We start from the raw sequence: 19831 nt of genomic DNA, 5'->3' as shown, positions 1-19831 counted from the left end.
GTCTACATGCTATAGTTGTAAAATGTAGCCCTCTAATCGAACCTACATTTTACAATAGCTATTAAATTAATTTTTTCAATAGCTATTAAACACATGGACATAGATGATTTCCATATGATTATTTATTATTGAATTCATCAAAATATTAAATTTTTAAATAGACAATGATATAGTTTCAAATAATTTGTATTATTATTTTGTATTTGTTTGATTATTTAAATACAATCTTAATTATACATAAAACCAGAGTAATTTGTATTTTTTATTTTTTTACCTAAACATTAAAAATGGTTAAGTGCTGTTTTGTACCAGGGTGTAGTACTGGTTATGCTTTAGATGTCAAACAACAACAATCAATTATTTATATTATTATTATTTATATATTATATTTTTATATATAATATTTTGAATTTTAAACTTTTTTTACAGGAAACATCTTTTGAACTTTAGTTGTATATTTAAGTATACTTAAATATAAGCAGGTAATAAGTAATGAATGATAATTTATATTTCATTCAAATACAAAAATAACGTACATTTATAGTAAAATACATATAATATGTGGTAAAACATAGCCCTCTAATCGAACGACGCGCTCCTAGTGGCAGAATAACCGTGCGACTTTTGTCGGGCCATAATTTGTATACGGAGTTTGGTCTCCTTATCTCTAATCTTCATGGGTATAATATTATTTTAAACCTAACACGATGTAAAGAAAATACGTCATACATACATCGTGACCGACAATAAAAATTGTTTTGAATAATACCAATAGCGGTATATGGTTGTAGATATCCGGTGCTCCGTTATCGAATCGGCGGGATGTGACGCTCTACAGTGTGACCGGGCGCCCGGTGTTATAGCACAGCGTTCATAGTCTCTACAATTTGATGGTGGTATTATTGATGGATGCTGCCCTCCAACATTGTTTGTTTGGTTTTACCTCGTATTTCCAACAGTCATTGTCGTTTTGTTTGCAGTTCGTAAGTTCGTAACTGTTGTTTGTACCGTGTTCACACGTGTTTATCGTTTGTTTCGTTTGCCGTTTGGTGTTAGTTGAACTTGTCAGTCGTCCGTCGTCCGTTGTTTTTCGTTGGTTTCAGATAATTGTTAAGCAATACCGCATTGCCGCTAAAGCCATCGTTATATCCCAGTGATAAGTCCATAGTTTTCACTTTTCTTCGATCCCGACGTCTTATACTGAGTAACTACTATGAGTCCCAAATACGTACGCGAAGATTCCGAATCAAATGATCAATTCTCCGTTGAAAAAGTTCTTGCTAAACGTATAAGACGCGGTAAAACAGAATATTTTTTGAAGTGGATCGGGTATCCTAATTCTGATAATACCTGGGAACCCGCTCAAAATTTAGACTGCCCGGAATTAATACAGGAATTTGAAGAGTTGGAACTCAAAAATAAGAAATATCAACAAGAGCGTAAGCGCAAACGCTCACTATCTAGAGCAACTGCTTGTTCGACTGTTACAAGTGGTACATCGTCAGCAGCTGGTTCGTCTTCATCAAAAGCTGGTCCATCTAAAGAAGTTAAAAGCACTTTTATTCAAAAGAACATTAAATTGGAGAAGTCTGATGAGATCGAGCGTACAGTTGATGGTGAACAAAACAGTGTGCCAGAGAAACAAGTAAATGGTGTTAGCTTGATGCCCATACCATGGCCTTCGCAAAAAGTACCAGAAAGAATAATTGGTGTTACTGATGCTGGTGGTACTTTTTCATTTTTAATGAAATGGGTGGGGATTGATGAAGCTGAGTTAGTCGTTTCTCGAGAGGCTCACGTGATGTGCCCACAAGTTGTTATCGACTTTTATGAGAAAAATGTTATATGGAAGCATCCTGCATCTAGTGTGGGTGAAAGTGCTTGTCAATGTACTTGTCATTTTATTGGTAGAGAAGATAAAGATTAACTTTTATAATATGGATGTGGATGACAAGTTTTAAAAAGAGACTTATTTTATTTTATTATTATATGTGACAGGTATGCATTACAAATAAAATTATTAGTTCATCAATTACTAAATATTTAATAGTTAGTAACTAAGTACTTTCATAAAATGGCTATTTTTTTTTCAGTGATAATTTAATAATAGTATTTTCATAAAATTTGTTTATATTTCAGTTTATGTTATTAAACTCATATTTATTCGCTACAAACTTCTCATCTGTCTTTGTTGATACACATTTAAACATTGATTCTTTAGCCAAGTAACTAAACTCTGAAACTAGCTAATTTAGTCTCCACTGCCTTAGATTTTTTTTAACACTAGTAGTTATTGTAATATCAATGTAATAAATATTAAGAATATTATAATACCTATAAACAATAAACAAGCTTAAACGGGTACATCATAAATAAGTAGTGTGTTGACATGAAGATACATAGATCAACATAATTATTGTCAAATCAATGCACTACTTATAGGCGTACGAGTAACAAAAAAGTTGTCTATCTTTTGAAACAAAGTAACAAATGTAAATCAATTTCAGATAAGGCCAGTCTTATACAGTGCTCGACTTGGCAAAATTAAAGTAGGGGGACTCTGTAAACTTTTAAAAAAAGAGCGTCCCTATCACTTTTTAAACATAACTTCCCTTATTCTCCCTCTTTAAACATATAAAAAATATTTATAAATTATCAATTACAAAAAAAAAATTACTGTAAATATTATATTGTATTTTATAGTTATACCTTTATTACATGTAACAACAAACTTAAAAGTAACTAATAAAAAACAATCCATTAACTACTTATTTAAATAGTTCCATAAATTATTATCAATAAACAAATTGTCAAAATTATGATGTTATCTCGTGCATTTTGATAAAATTGCAGAATAATGCAGCGTGACAGCATTCCGTACATTCTCCTTATAAATATAAGTAGAGGTACACTTTAATTTCTGAAAAATTAGTTGGGGTACTCCGTCCCCCTGCGTCCCCCCCCCCAAATCGAGCACTGGTGGATGGTGAAAAAAGTGTTTTACATTTCAAGTTTCTACTAGTTACGGCTAGTAATTTTTAACTATAACAAAAATCTAAAATTATTTTAGAGTAAATCGTTATTTTAAACATGCATTTTTGATTTCAGAAAAATTTAAACTTAAGATAATTTTTTTTAATTGACCAACACTCAATATCTTTTATAATTATTGTAAGCTAAACTTATATTAAATCTTGTATTAAATTTTCAATTCTTAGCTACTTATTCAAATTTTTTTATAATTTGTTAACTGCAAAATAACTCTCAAATATTCATGCTTTTTACGAATTTTTGTCTATATTTGAATTTCAAAAAAAAAAATGTGCCTATGTATTCTTGTAATTTTTAAGTCACTATAACTTAACTCATGAGGAACTTTGTATTAAAATTTCTAGTATTTTTACTAAACCAAAAAAATTTTATAAGTAGAGGTACGCTTAAATTTCTGAAAAATTAGTTGGGGTACTGCGTCCCCCCCCCCCAAATCGAGCACTGGTCTTATATGAAGTGATGTTTCCGTTATAGCAGTTTATATGTAAGCATAAAATTTATTAATTTACCTGTTATTATGACTAACTTTTATAATTTTAAGGATTTATTATTTTAAATTATAACAAACTGGCGCCCGGACAGGGAAGTCAATTACATTTTTAAAAAAACATAATTTTTAATTATATATTTTTATACATTTATTTCTTTGTATTTTTTTTTCTTTTATATTACCTATCTATTATACACTTATATACTTTTTAATATTATTTAATATTGTAAACTCTAAATTTATAATTTGTTTTATTTTATACATATTTGGTCATTCACATCGCATTTAATACTGTAAATGAGCTTGTCCCATTGAAATTTAAATAAATAAATAACTGATTTTGAAATTTTTCATTATTGATTTGTTTAATTGTAATGTGGTAGTTAAAAATGATATCTTTACTTTTTCCGGCATAGAGCGGCAAACTAAAATATTACTTTAGTTGCATGGTATGATTTTTATATTTGTAGAATACTTGACACGAAAAAAACGTATTTAGCAATATTAAATATTGGTATACCTATCACATACCATCTAATGATACGTGATCTAATTTATTTTGGTGATATAGCAACGCTAACCAATATGCTATAATTCAATAAGTACAACTTTATATTTGTTTGGATCTAACTAAAGTAAACCCAATATCTCCTATATTGTGTTTTATAGTAAATTAGTACATGGGATTCATTAATACAATACACTTTTTAAAAGGTTGTAGTATGAGTTATATTGATTCAGTGGAAATACTATGTAAGATTTTCATAAATAGGCAGATTATTAATGAAATCATGTCACGTTTTCACAGGGGTGCATATTATTTTATATTAATAATACTAGCCATTATACATCATTATGAGAACTCATACAAGTATGAGTAGAAGAACTAGTATTAATCAGAAGGTAGTCACAATTCTAGACTGACTATTTACCTTAATTATAAAACTATTGTTTGTCGTGGACTTTGTCATAGCCACATCACTGCGAGTACATAGTCATTCCCAGTTAGTAACTTTTATGATAGCAGATAGCTACCTATGTACAATTGCGTTGTACTATTTTATTAGTAATAAATTACTAGTTTTAATTGTGTTTTAACGTACAAGTGTTTTATATTAATTAGTAATTACCTATCCTTCTTACTACCAACTCAAGCTTAACAAGGAATGTGCGACGTCGTCAAATAATTTACATAGTAACGATCGCAAGTGTTCTGCACGGCGATCACCGCACAACCACTTCTTTTGAAAAGATAAAAATTATAACGTATACACTATAGTCAAGTAAAATATACTTTGTAGGACTATAACTCTTATGTTAAGTGATGGTATAATATAAACAGCTTTTAATTTTGTCTTATAGACTGTTTATTTTGTTAAAAGATATATAAAGAATAAGTACTTAAAGTTTATACAAGAGATAAAAATGTATTATCAAAATCAAAATTTATTTAAAACATATTTTCAAAATATACATTATAATTAACAAATAGCACTCTTATTTATATTAAAGTACAAGAATAATCAAATTAGTAAACTTAACTTTATTACTAAAAACTTTAAAGTAAACTTTACTTTAAGAAATTATATGTTAACAATTTGTGATTTTTTTCACAAAATTGTAGATGAATAAATAAAAATACATACAAATATAATATAAAATGTATTTATATATTTAAGTACCTAATTCAATTATAATAATTGAGAATTAAACTTTTAAAACCATGTGTATAATATGACGTGTGCATTACGTTGAATATAATATAATGTTGAAAATTATAATATTATATTCTAAGTGTAAATCACATCACTATCATAGATGATAGTAGACTATATTTATTTAGAATAACGATAAACAAGAAAAGTTTACCTGCTTTAAATTTTAAAAGTATATTAAAATAATTAATAAAGGCAATTAGTATGTGATATACCTATAAGTTTTGAAAATATAAAAAAAAGTTATCATTTATTATCATTTATCACATAGAAAGTTATAACTTTTAAGTTTATAACATAAGCTGTATGCCTAATAATATTTAAGAAAACTGTAATAATTACTTATATATAATTAAAGGTAGGTACTTAAATATAGTAGGTATATTTATAAGTAGTAGGTAACAGATTATATATGGCTCAGTGTACCATGATATTAGGTACATAGTTTCAAATGTGTGAAATTAAAACTGAGATATTTATTAGTAATATAAAAATGTATTTAATGTGTTGACACAGTACACACATATTAACAATTGATACTTATTTTCAATTTTTAATTATTAACGTGTGTGTAAATATGACAAATTCATTTATGACATACTAATTTCTGACATAAGATTTCATTCCTAACACATGAAACTGTACCCATTAGATTTATTTTAAAATTTAGAAAAAGTATAGTATACCACATATAACAAAATAATGATCCTAAATAAAAAAAAAAATAATACTGATTTTCAATTTTTAAATATTAACATGTATGTAAATATGACAAATTCATTAATGATTTGCTAAACTAAGACATATAATTTAATTTCTTACACATTGAACTAGACACATTAAATTCATTTTAAAATTTAGAAAAAGTGTAGTATTACACATATAACAAAATAATGATCCTAAATAAAAAAAAAAATAATACTGATTTTCTATTTTTAATTATTAACGTGTGTGTAAATATGACAAATTCATTAATGATTTGCTAATTTAAGACATACTATTTCATTCCTAACACATGACACTATACACATTACATTTATTTTAAAATTTAGAAAAAGTATAGTATACCTCATTGCATAAAATAAGGATCCTAAATAAAAAAGAAAATTAATACTTAATTTCAATTTTTAATTATTAACATGTGTGTAAATATGACAAATTCATTAAAAATTTGTTAGTTTAAGACATATTTTTTCATTCCTTACACATGAAACTATACATAATAGATTTATTTTAAAATTTAGAAAAAGTATAGTACCTATACCTTATATAATAAAATAATGATGCTAAATAAAAAAAAAAACTAATACTGATTTTCAATTTTTAATTATAATCGTGTGTGTAAATATGACAAATTCATTAATGATTTGTTAATTTAAGACATATTATTTAATTTATAACACATTGAATTATACACATTAGATTTATTTTAAAATTTAGAAAAAGTATAGTATACCTCATTGCATAAAATAATGATTCTAAATAAAAAAAAAATTGATTCTTATTTTCATTTTGTAATTATTAATATGTTTTTGGGAACTCAAATACACTATTGATCATACAATTCACACACTCTAACATAGCAAATCACAAATAACATAAAATATTGCCTATATCAAACCCCTTGAACACTATCTTCTTTCAACAGCCTTAGTTATGAATATCTGTGTAAATATGCCTACTTCATTAAAAATTTGTTAATATAAGACATTTTTTTTCATTTCTAACACATAAAACTATACACATTAGATTTATTTTAAAATTTAGAAAAAGTATAGTATACCACATATAATAAAATAATGATCCTAAATAAAAAAAAAAATAATATTAATTTTCTATTTTTAATTATTAACGAGTGTGTAAATATGACAAATTCGTTAATGATTTGCTAAACTAAGACATTGAATTTAATTTCTTACACATTGAACTAGACACATTTAATTCATTTTAAAATTTAGAAAAAGTATAGTATACCACATATAACAAAATAATGATCCTAAATAAAAAAAAAAATAATACTGATTTTCTATTTTTAATTATTAACGTGTATGTAAATATGACAAATTCATTAATGATTTGCTAATTTAAGACATACTATTTCATTCCTAACACATGACACTATACACATTACATTTATTTTAAAATTTAGAAAAAGTATAGTATACCTCATTGCATAAAATAATGATTCTAAATAAAAAAAAATTGATTCTTATTTTCGTTTTTTAATTATTAATATGTTTTTGAGGAGGTGAAATACACTATTGATCATACAATTCACACACTCTAACATAGCAAATCACTTTTAACATAGAATATTGCCTATATCAACCCCTTGAACACTATCTTCTTTCAACAGCCTTAGTTATGAATATCTGTGTAAATATGCCTACTTCATTAAAAATTTGTTAATTTAAGACATTTTTTTTCATTTCTAACACATGAAACTATACACATTAGATTTATTTTAAAATTTAGAAAAAGTATAGTATACCACATATAACAAAATAATGATCCTAAATAAAAAAAAAAATAATATTGATTTTCTATTTTTAATTATTAAAGTGTGTGTAAATATGACAAATTCATTAATGATTTGCTAAACTAAGACATATAATTTAATTTCTTACACATTGAACTAGACACATTTAATTCATTTTAAAATTTAGAAAAAGTATAGTATAGCTCTTTGCATAAAATAAGGATCCCAAATAAAAAAGAAAAAATAATACTGATTTTCAATTTTTAATTATTAACATTTAAGTAAATATGACAAATTAATTAATGATTTGTTTTTTAAGACATACTATTTCATTCCTAACACATGACACTACACACATTAGATTTATTTTAAAATTTTGAAAAAGTATAGAATACCTCATTGCATAAAATAATGATTCTAAATAAAAAACAAAATTAATACTTAATTTCAATTTTTAATTATTAACATGTGTGTAAATATGACAAATTCATTAAAAATTTGTTAGTTTAAGACATATTTTTTCATTCCTTACACATGAAACTATACATAATAGATTATTTTTAAATTTAGAAAAAGTATAATACCTATACCTTATATAATAAAATAATGATGCTAAATAAAAAAAAAACTAATACTGATTTTCATTTTTAATTATAATCGTGTGTGTAAATATGACAAATTCATTAATGATTTGTTAATTTAAGACATATTATTTAATTTATAGCACATGAAACTATACACATTAGATTTATTTTAAAATTTAGAAAAATTATAGTATACCACATATAACAAAATAATCATCCTAAATAAAAAAAAAATAATACTGATTTTCTATTTTTAATTATTAACGTTTGTGTAAATATGACAAATTCATTAATGATTTGCTAATTTAAGACATATGATTTAATTTCTAACACATTGAACTAGACACATTTAATTCATTTTAAAATTTAGAAAAAGTATAGTATTCCTCATTGCATAAAATAATGATCCAAAATAAAAAAGAAAAAATAATACTGATTTTCAATTTTTAATTATTAACGTGTGTGTAAATATGACAAATTCATTAATGATTTGCTAATTTAAGACATATGATTTAATTTATCACACATTGAACTAGACACATTAGATTTATTTTAAAATTTAGAAAAACTATAGTATACCTCATTGCATAAAATAATGATTCTAAATAAAAAAAAAATTGATTCTTATTTTCGTTTTTTAAATTTAATATGTTTTTGAGGAGGTGAAATACACTATTGATTATACAATTCACACACTCTAACATACCAAATCACTTTTAACATAGAAATTGCCTATATCAAACCCCTTGAACACTATCTTCTTTCAACAGCCTTAGTTATGAATATCTGTGTAAATATGCCTACTTCATTAAAAATTTGTTAATTTAAGACATTTTTTTTCATTTCAACACATGAACTATACACATTAGATTTATTTTAAAATTTAGAAAAAGTATAGTATACCACATAAAATAAAATAATGATCCTAAATAAAAAAAAAAATAATATTGATTTTCAATTTTTAAATATTAACATGTATGTAAATATGACAAATTCATTAATGATTTGCTAAACTAAGACATATAATTTAATTTCTTACACATTGAACTAGACACATTAAATTCATTTTAAAATTTAGAAAAAGTGAGTTATTACACATATAACAAAATAATGATCCTAAATAAAAAAAAAAATAATACTGATTTTCTATTTTTAATTATTAACGTGGGTGTAAATATGACAAATTCATTAATGATTTGCTAATTTAAGACATACTATTTCATTCCTAACACATGACACTATACACATTACATTTATTTTAAAATTTAGAAAAAGTATAGTATACCTCATTGCATAAAATAAGGATCCTAAATAAAAAAGAAAATTAATACTTAATTTCAATTTTTAATTATTAACGAGTGTGTAAATACGACAAATTCGTTAATGATTTGCTAAACTAAGACATTGAATTTAATTTCTTACACATTGAACTAGACACATTTAATTCATTTTAAAATTTAGAAAAAGTATAGTATACCACATATAACAAAATAATGATCCTAAATAAAAAAAAAAATAATACTGATTTTCTATTTTTAATTATTAACGTGTATGTAAATATGACAAATTCATTAATGATTTGCTAATTTAAGACATACTATTTCATTCCTAACACATGACACTATACACATTACATTTATTTTAAAATTTAGAAAAAGTATAGTATACCTCATTGCATAAAATAATGATTCTAAATAAAAAAAAAATTGATTCTTATTTTCTTTTGTAATTATTAATATGTTTTTGGGAACTCAAATACACTATTGATCATACAATTCACACACTCTAACATAGCAAATCACAAATAATATAAAATATTGCCTATATCAAACCCCTTGAACACTATCTTCTTTCAACAGCCTTAGTTATGAATATCTGTGTAAATATGCCTACTTCATTAAAAATTTGTTAATATAAGACATTTTTTTTCATTTCTAACACATAAAACTATACACATTAGATTTATTTTAAAATTTAGAAAAAGTATAGTATACCACATATAATAAAATAATGATCCTAAATAAAAAAAAAAATAATATTGATTTTCTATTTTTAATTATTAACGAGTGTGTAAATATGACAAATTCGTTAATGATTTGCTAAACTAAGACATTGAATTTAATTTCTTACACATTGAACTAGACACATTTAATTCATTTTAAAATTTAGAAAAAGTATAGTATACCACATATAACAAAATAATCATCCTAAAAAAAAAAAAAATAATACTGATTTTCTATTTTTAATTATTAACGTGTGTGTAAATATGACAAATTCATTAATGATTTGCTAATTTAAGACATACTATTTCATTCCTAACACATGACACTATACACATTACATTTATTTTAAAATTTAGAAAAAGTATAGTATACCTCATTGCATAAAATAATGATTCTAAATAAAAAAAAAATTGATTCTTATTTTCGTTTTTTAATTATTAATATGTTTTTGAGGAGGTGAAATACACTATTGATCATACAATTCACACACTCTAACATAGCAAATCACTTTTAACATAGAATATTGCCTATATCAAACCCCTTGAACACTATCTTCTTTCAACAGCCTTAGTTATGAATATCTGTGTAAATATGCCTACTTCATTAAAAATTTGTTAATTTAAGACATTTTTTTTCATTTCTAACACATGAAACTATACACATTAGATTTATTTTAAAATTTAGAAAAATTATAGTATACCACATATAACAAAATAATCATCCTAAATAAAAAAAAAATAATACTGATTTTCTATTTTTAATTATTAACGTTTATGTAAATATGACAAATTCATTAATGATTTGCTAATTTAAGACATATGATTTAATTTCTAACACATTGAACTGGACACATTTAATTCATTTTAAAATTTAGAAAAAGTATAGTATTCCTCATTGCATAAAATAATGATCCAAAATAAAAAAGAAAAAATAATACTGATTTTCAATTTTTAATTATTAACGTGTGTGTAAATATGACAAATTCATTAAAAATTTGTTAGTTTAAGACATATTTTTTCATTCCTTACACATGAAACTATACATAATAGATTTATTTTAAAATTTAGAAAAAGTATAATACCTATACCTTATATAATAAAATAATGATGCTAAATAAAAAAAAAAACTAATACTGATTTTCAATTTTTAATTATAATCGTGTGTGTAAATATGACAAATTCATTAATGATTTGTTAATTTAAGACATATTATTTAATTTATAGCACATGAAACTATACACATTAGATTTATTTTAAAATTTAGAAAAATTATAGTATACCACATATAACAAAATAATCATCCTAAATAAAAAAAAAATAATACTGATTTTCTATTTTTAATTATTAACGTTTGTGTAAATATGACAAATTCATTAATGATTTGCTAATTTAAGACATATGATTTAATTTCTAACACATTGAACTAGACACATTTAATTCATTTTAAAATTTAGAAAAAGTATAGTATTCCTCATTGCATAAAATAATGATCCAAAATAAAAAAGAAAAAATAATACTGATTTTCAATTTTTAATTATAATCGTGTGTGTAAATATGACAAATTCATTAATGATTTGTTAATTTAAGACATATTATTTAATTTATAGCACATGAAACTATACACATTAGATTTATTTTAAAATTTAGAAAAATTATAGTATACCACATATAACAAAATAATCATCCTAAATAAAAAAAAAATAATACTGATTTTCTATTTTTAATTATTAACGTTTGTGTAAATATGACAAATTCATTAATGATTTGCTAATTTAAGACATATGATTTAATTTCTAACACATTGAACTAGACACATTTAATTCATTTTAAAATTTAGAAAAAGTATAGTATTCCTCATTGCATAAAATAATGATCCAAAATAAAAAAGAAAAAATAATACTGATTTTCAATTTTTAATTATTAACGTGTGTGTAAATATGACAAATTCATTAATGATTTGCTAATTTAAGACATATGATTTAATTTATCACACATTGAACTAGACACATTAGATTTATTTTAAAATTTAGAAAAAGTATAGTATACCTCATTGCATAAAATAATGATTCTAAATAAAAAAAAAATTGATTCTTATTTTCGTTTTTTAATTATTAATATGTTTTTGAGGAGGTGAAATACACTATTGATTATACAATTCACACACTCTAACATACCAAATCACTTTTAACATAGAATATTGCCTATATCAAACCCCTTGAACACTATCTTCTTTCAACAGCCTTAGTTATGAATATCTGTGTAAATATGCCTACTTCATTAAAAATTTGTTAATATAAGACATTTTTTTTCATTTCTAACACATAAAATTATACACATTAGATTTATTTTAAAATTTAGAAAAAGTATAGTATACCACATAAAATAAAATAATGATCCTAAATAAAAAAAAAAATAATATTGATTTTCAATTTTTAAATATTAACATGTATGTAAATATGACAAATTCATTAATGATTTGCTAAACTAAGACATATAATTTAATTTCTTACACATTGAACTAGACACATTAAATTCATTTTAAAATTTAGAAAAAGTGTAGTATTACACATATAACAAAATAATGATCCTAAATAAAAAAAAAAATAATACTGATTTTCTATTTTTAATTATTAACGTGTGTGTAAATATGACAAATTCATTAATGATTTGCTAATTTAAGACATACTATTTCATTCCTAACACATGACACTATACACATTACATTTATTTTAAAATTTAGAAAAAGTATAGTATACCTCATTGCATAAAATAAGGATCCTAAATAAAAAAGAAAATTAATACTTAATTTCAATTTTTAATTATTAACATGTGTGTAAATATGACAAATTCATTAAAAATTTGTTAGTTTAAGACATATTTTTTCATTCCTTACACATGAAACTATACATAATAGATTTATTTTAAAATTTAGAAAAAGTATAGTATACCACATATAACAAAATAATGATCCTAAATAAAAAAAAAAATAATACTGATTTTCTATTTTTAATTATTAACGTGTGTGTAAATATGACAAATTCATTATTGATTTGCTAATTTAAGACATACTATTTCATTCCTAACACATGACACTATACACATTACATTTATTTTAAAATTTAGAAAAAGTATAGTATACCTCATTGCATAAAATATTGATCCTAAATAAAAAACAAAACTAATTCTTATTTACAATTTTTAATTATTAATATGTTTTTGAGGAGGTGAAATACACTATTGATCATACAATTCACACACTCTAACATAGCAAATCACTTTTTACATAGAATATTGCCTATATCAAACCCCTTGAACACTATCTTCTTTCAACAGCCTTAGTTATGAATATCTGTGTAAATATGCCTACTTCATTAAAAATTTGTTAATATAAGACATTTTTTTTCATTTCTAACACATAAAACTATACACATTAGATTTATTTTAAAATTTAGAAAAAGTATAGTATACCACATATAATAAAATAATGATCCTAAATAAAAAAAAAATAATATTAATTTTCTATTTTTAATTATTAACGAGTGTGTAAATATGACAAATTCGTTAATGATTTGCTAAACTAAGACATTGAATTTAATTTCTTACACATTGAACTAGACACATTTAATTCATTTTAAAATTTAGAAAAAGTATAGTATACCACATATAACAAAATAATGATCCTAAATAAAAAAAAAATTAATACTGATTTTCTATTTTTAATTATTAACGTGTATGTAAATATGACAAATTCATTAATGATTTGCTAATTTAAGACATACTATTTCATTTATAACACATGACACTACACACATTAGATTTATTTTAAAATTTTGAAAAAGTATAGTATACCTCATTGCATAAAATAATGATTCTAAATAAAAAACAAAATTAATATTTAATTTCAATTTTTAATTATTAACATGTGTGTAAATATGACAAATTCGTTAATGATTTGCTAAACTAAGACATATAATTTAATTTCTTACACATTGAACTAGACACATTTAATTCATTTTAAAATTTAGAAAAAGTATAGTATAGCTCTTTGCATAAAATAAGGATCCCAAATAAAAAAGAAAAAATAATACTGATTTTCAATTTTTAATTATTAACGTTTAAGTAAATATGACAAATTAATTAATGATTTGTTTTTTAAGACATACTATTTCATTCCTAACACATGACACTACACACATTAGATTTATTTTAAAATTTTGAAAAAGTATAGTATACCTCATTGCATAAAATAATGATTCTAAATAAAAAAAAAACTAATACTGATTTTCAATTTTTAATTATTAACATGTGTGTAAATATGACAAATGCATTAAAAATTTGTTAGTTTAAGACATATTTTTTCATTCCTTACACATGAAACTATACATAATAGATTTATTTTAAAATTTAGAAAAAGTATAGTATACCACATATAACAAAATAATGATCCTAAATAAAAAAAAAAATAATACTGATTTTCTATTTTTAATTATTAACGTGTGTGTAAATATGACAAATTCATTAATGATTTGTTAATTTAAGACATTTTTTTTCATTTCTAACACATGAAACTATACACATTAGATTTATTTTAAAATTTAGAAAAAGTATAGTATACCTCATTGCATAAAATAATGATTCTAAATAAAAAAAAAATTGATTCTTATTTTCGTTTTTTAATTATTAATATGTTTTTGAGGAGGTGAAATACACTATTGATCATACAATTCACACACTCTAACATAGCAAATCACTTTTTACATAGAATATTGCCTATATCAAACCCCTTGAACACTATCTTCTTTCAACAGCCTTAGTTATGAATATCTGTGTAAATATGCCTACTTCATTAAAAATTTGTTAATTTAAGACATTTTTTTTCATTTCTAACACATGAAACTATACACATTAGATTTATTTTAAAATTTAGAAAAATTATAGTATACCACATATAACAAAATAATCATCCTAAATAAAAAAAAAATAATACTGATTTTCTATTTTTAATTATTAACGTTTGTGTAAATATGACAAATTCATTAATGATTTGCTAATTTAAGACATATGATTTAATTTCTAACACATTGAACTGGACACATTCAATTCATTTTAAAATTTAGAAAAAGTATAGTATTCCTCATTGCATAAAATAATGATCCAAAATAAAAAAGAAAAAATAATACTGATTTTCAATTTTTAATTATTAACGTGTGTGTAAATATGACAAATTCATTAAAAATTTGTTAGTTTAAGACATATTTTTTCATTCCTTACACATGAAACTATACATAATAGATTTATTTTAAAATTTAGAAAAAGTATAATACCTATACCTTATATAATAAAATAATGATGCTAAATAAAAAAGAAAAAATAATACTGATTTTCAATTTTTAATTATTAACGTTTAAGTAAATATGACAAATTAATTAATGATTTGTTTTTTAAGACATACTATTTCATTCCTAACACATGACACTACACACATTAGATTTATTTTAAAATTTTGAAAAAGTATAGTATACCTCATTGCATAAAATAATGATTCTAAATAAAAAACAAAATTAATACTTAATTTCAATTTTTAATTATTAACATGTGTGTAAATATGACAAATGCATTAAAAATTTGTTAGTTTAAGACATATTTTTTCATTCCTTACACATGAAACTATACATAATAGATTTATTTTAAAATTTAGAAAAAGTATAGTATACCACATATAACAAAATAATGATCCTAAATAAAAAAAAAATAATACTGATTTTCTATTTTTAATTATTAACGTGTGTGTAAATATGACAAATTCATTATTGATTTGCTAATTTAAGACATACTATTTCATTCCTAACACATGACACTATACACATTACATTTATTTTAAAATTTAGAAAAAGTATAGTATACCTCATTGCATAAAAATGATTCTAAATAAAAAAAAAATTGATTCTTATTTTCGTTTTTTAATTATTATATGTTTTTGAGGAGGTGAAATACACTATTGATCATACAATTCACACACTCTAACATAGCAAATCACTTTTTACATAGAATATTGCCTATATCAAACCCCTTGAACACTATCTTCTTTCAACAGCCTTAGTTATGAATATCTGTGTAAATATGCCTACTTCATTAAAAATTTGTTAATTTAAGACATTTTTTTTCATTTCTAACACATGAAACTATACACATTAGATTTATTTTAAAATTTAGAAAAATTATAGTATACCACATATAACAAAATAATCATCCTAAATAAAAAACAAAATAATACTTAATTTCAATTTTTAATTATAATCGTGTGTGTAAATATGACAAATGCATTAAAAATTTGTTAATTTAAGACATATGATTTAATTTCTAACACATTGAACTAGACACATTTAATTCATTTTAAAATTTAGAAAAAGTATAGTATACCACATATAACAAAATAATGATCCTAAATAAAAAAAAAATAATACTGATTTTCAATTTTTAATTATTAACGTTTAAGTAAATATGACAAATTCATTATTGATTTGCTAATTTAAGACATATGATTTAATTTCTAACACATTGAACTGGACACATTCAATTCATTTTAAAATTTAGAAAAAGTATAGTATTCCTCATTGCATAAAATAATGATCCAAAATAAAAAAGAAAAAATAATACTGATTTTCATTTTTAATTATTAACGTGTGTGTAAATATGACAAATTCATTAAAAATTTGTTAGTTTAAGACATATTTTTTCATTCCTTACACATGAAACTATACATAATAGATTTATTTTAAAATTTAGAAAAAGTATAATACCTATACCTTATATAATAAAATAATGATGCTAAATAAAAAAGAAAAAATAATACTGATTTTCAATTTTTAATTATTAACGTGTGTGTAAATATGACAAATTCATTAATGATTTGCTAATTTAAGACATATGATTTAATTTATCACACATTGAACTAGACACATTAGATTTATTTTAAAATTTAGAAAAAGTATAGTATACCTCATTGCATAAAATAATGATTCTAAATAAAAAAAAAATTGATTCTTATTTTCGTTTTTTAATTATTAATATGTTTTTGAGGAGGTGAAATACACAATTGATTATACAATTCACACACTCTAACATAGCAAATCACTTTTAACATAGAATATTGCCTATATAAAACCCCTTGAACACTATCTTCTTTCAACAGCCTTAGTTATGAATATCTGTGTAAATATGCCTACTTCATTAAAAATTTGTTAATTTAAGACATTTTTTTTCATTTCTAACACATGAAACTATACACATTAGATTTATTTTAAAATTTAGAAAAAGTATAGTATACCACATATAACAAAATAATGATTCTAAATAAAAAAAAAAACAATATTGATTTTCTATTTTTAATTATTAACGTGTGTGTAAATATGACAAATTCATTAATGATTTGTTAATTTAAGACATATCATTTAATTTATAGCACATTGAACTATACACATTAGATTTGTTATAAAATTTAGAAAAAATATAGTATACCTCATTGCATAAAATATTGATCCTAAATAAAAAAGAAAATTAATACTTAATTTCAATTTTTAATTATTAACATGTGTGTAAATATGACAAATTCATTAAAAATTTGTTAGTTTAAGACATATTTTTTCATTCCTTACACATGAAACTATACATAATAGATTTATTTTAAAATTTAGAAAAAGTATAGTACCTATACCTTATATAATAAAATAATGATGCTAAATAAAAAAAAAAACTAATACTGATTTTCAATTTTTAATTATAATCGTGTGTGTAAATATGACAAATTCATTAATGATTTGTTAATTTAAGACATATTATTTAATTTATAGCACATTGAACTATACACATTAGATTTGTTATAAAATTTAGAAAAAATATAGTATACCTCATTGCATAAAATATTGATCCTAAATAAAAAACAAAACTAATTCTTATTTACAATTTTTAATTATTAATATGTTTTTGAGGAGGTGAAATACACTATTGATCATACAATTCACACACTCCAACATAGCAAATCACTTTTAACATAGAATATTGCCTATATTAAACCCCTTGAACACTATCTTCTTTCAACAGCCTTAGTTATGAATATCTGTGTAAATATGCCTACTTCATTAAAAATTTGTTAATTTAAGACATTTTTTTTCATTTCTAACACATGAAACTATACACATTAGATTTATTTTAAAATTTAGAAAAATTATAGTATACCACATATAACAAAATAATCATCCTAAATAAAAAAAAATAATACTGATTTTCTATTTTTAATTATTAACGTTTGTGTAAATATGACAAATTCATTAATGATTTGCTAATTTAAGACATATGATTTAATTTCTAACACATTGAACTAGACACATTTAATTCATTTTAAAATTTAGAAAAAGTATAGTATTCCTCATTGCATAAAATAATGATCCAAAATAAAAAAGAAAAAATAATAGTGATTTTCTATTTTTAATTATTAACGTTTGTGTAAATATGACAAATTCGTTAATGATTTGCTAAACTAAGACATTGAATTTAATTTCTTACACATTGAACTAGACACATTTAATTCATTTTAAAATTTAGAAAAAGTATAGTATACCACATATAACAAAATAATGATCCTAAAAAAAAAAAAAATAATACTGATTTTCTATTTTTAATTATTAACATGTGTGTAAATATGACAAATTCATTAATGATTTGCTAATTTAAGACATATGATTTAATTTATCACACATTGAACTAGACACATTAGATTTATTTTAAAATTTAGAAAAAGTATAGTATACCTCATTGCATAAAATAATGATTCTAAATAAAAAAAAAATTGATTCTTTTTTTCGTTTTTTAATTATTAATATGTTTTTGAGGAGGTGAAATACACTATTGATTATACAATTCACACACTCTAACATAGCAAATCACTTTTAACATAGAATATTGCCTATATCAAACCCCTTGAACACTATCTTTTTTCAACAGCCTTAGTTATGAATATCTGTGTAAATATGCCTACTTCATTAAAAATTTGTTAATTTAAGACATTTTTTTTCATTTCTAACACATGAAACTATACACATAAGATTTATTTTAAAATTTAGAAAAAGTATAGTATACCACATATAACAAAATAATGATCCTAAATAAAAAAAAAAATAATATTGATTTTCTATTTTTAATTATTAACGTGTGTGTAAATATGACAAATTCGTTAATGATTTGCTAAACTAAGACATATGATTTAATTTATCACACATTGAACTAGACACATTAAATTCATTTTAAAATTTAGAAAAAGTTACTACATACTATATACATACCATATACCTCATTGCATAAAATAATGATTCTAAATAAAAAAAAGTGGGCATGTGAGTACCGCTCTGCTGTACATTAGGTGCTGTATGGATCATTATTATATATTATAGGAGTGTTAAATTTGAATCCAATGATAGTTATCATTGTATATGAAAACGATTCTGAACAAAGATG

General features: G+C 22.4%; 1 protein-coding gene across 1 annotated transcript; it reads left to right on the top strand.

The window, feature by feature from the left end:
• The first annotated feature begins 919 nt into the window (after positions 1 to 919).
• LOC114123670 (chromobox protein homolog 1-like) lies at positions 920 to 3845 on the top strand. Its single transcript, XM_050207731.1, has 2 exons — positions 920 to 2906; positions 3432 to 3845. The coding sequence occupies exon 1, from the start codon at positions 1214 to 1216 to the stop codon at positions 1925 to 1927; it is 714 nt and encodes a 237-aa protein (XP_050063688.1). The 5' UTR covers positions 920 to 1213; the 3' UTR covers positions 1928 to 2906; positions 3432 to 3845.
• Positions 3846 to 19831: the final 15986 nt, after the last annotated feature.

This window comes from Aphis gossypii, chromosome X (genome assembly GCF_020184175.1).
Source record: "Aphis gossypii isolate Hap1 chromosome X, ASM2018417v2, whole genome shotgun sequence".
NCBI lineage: Eukaryota > Metazoa > Arthropoda > Insecta > Hemiptera > Aphididae > Aphis > Aphis gossypii.
The sequence above is the reverse complement of the archived record's forward strand: the minus strand, read 5'-3'. Positions and strand labels throughout refer to the sequence as shown.

Bases quoted from the DNA above. Each gene is read 5' to 3' on its own strand.
- LOC114123670 (XM_050207731.1), top strand. From the start codon at position 1,214: ATGAGTCCCAAATACGTACGCGAAGATTCCGAATCAAATGATCAATTC.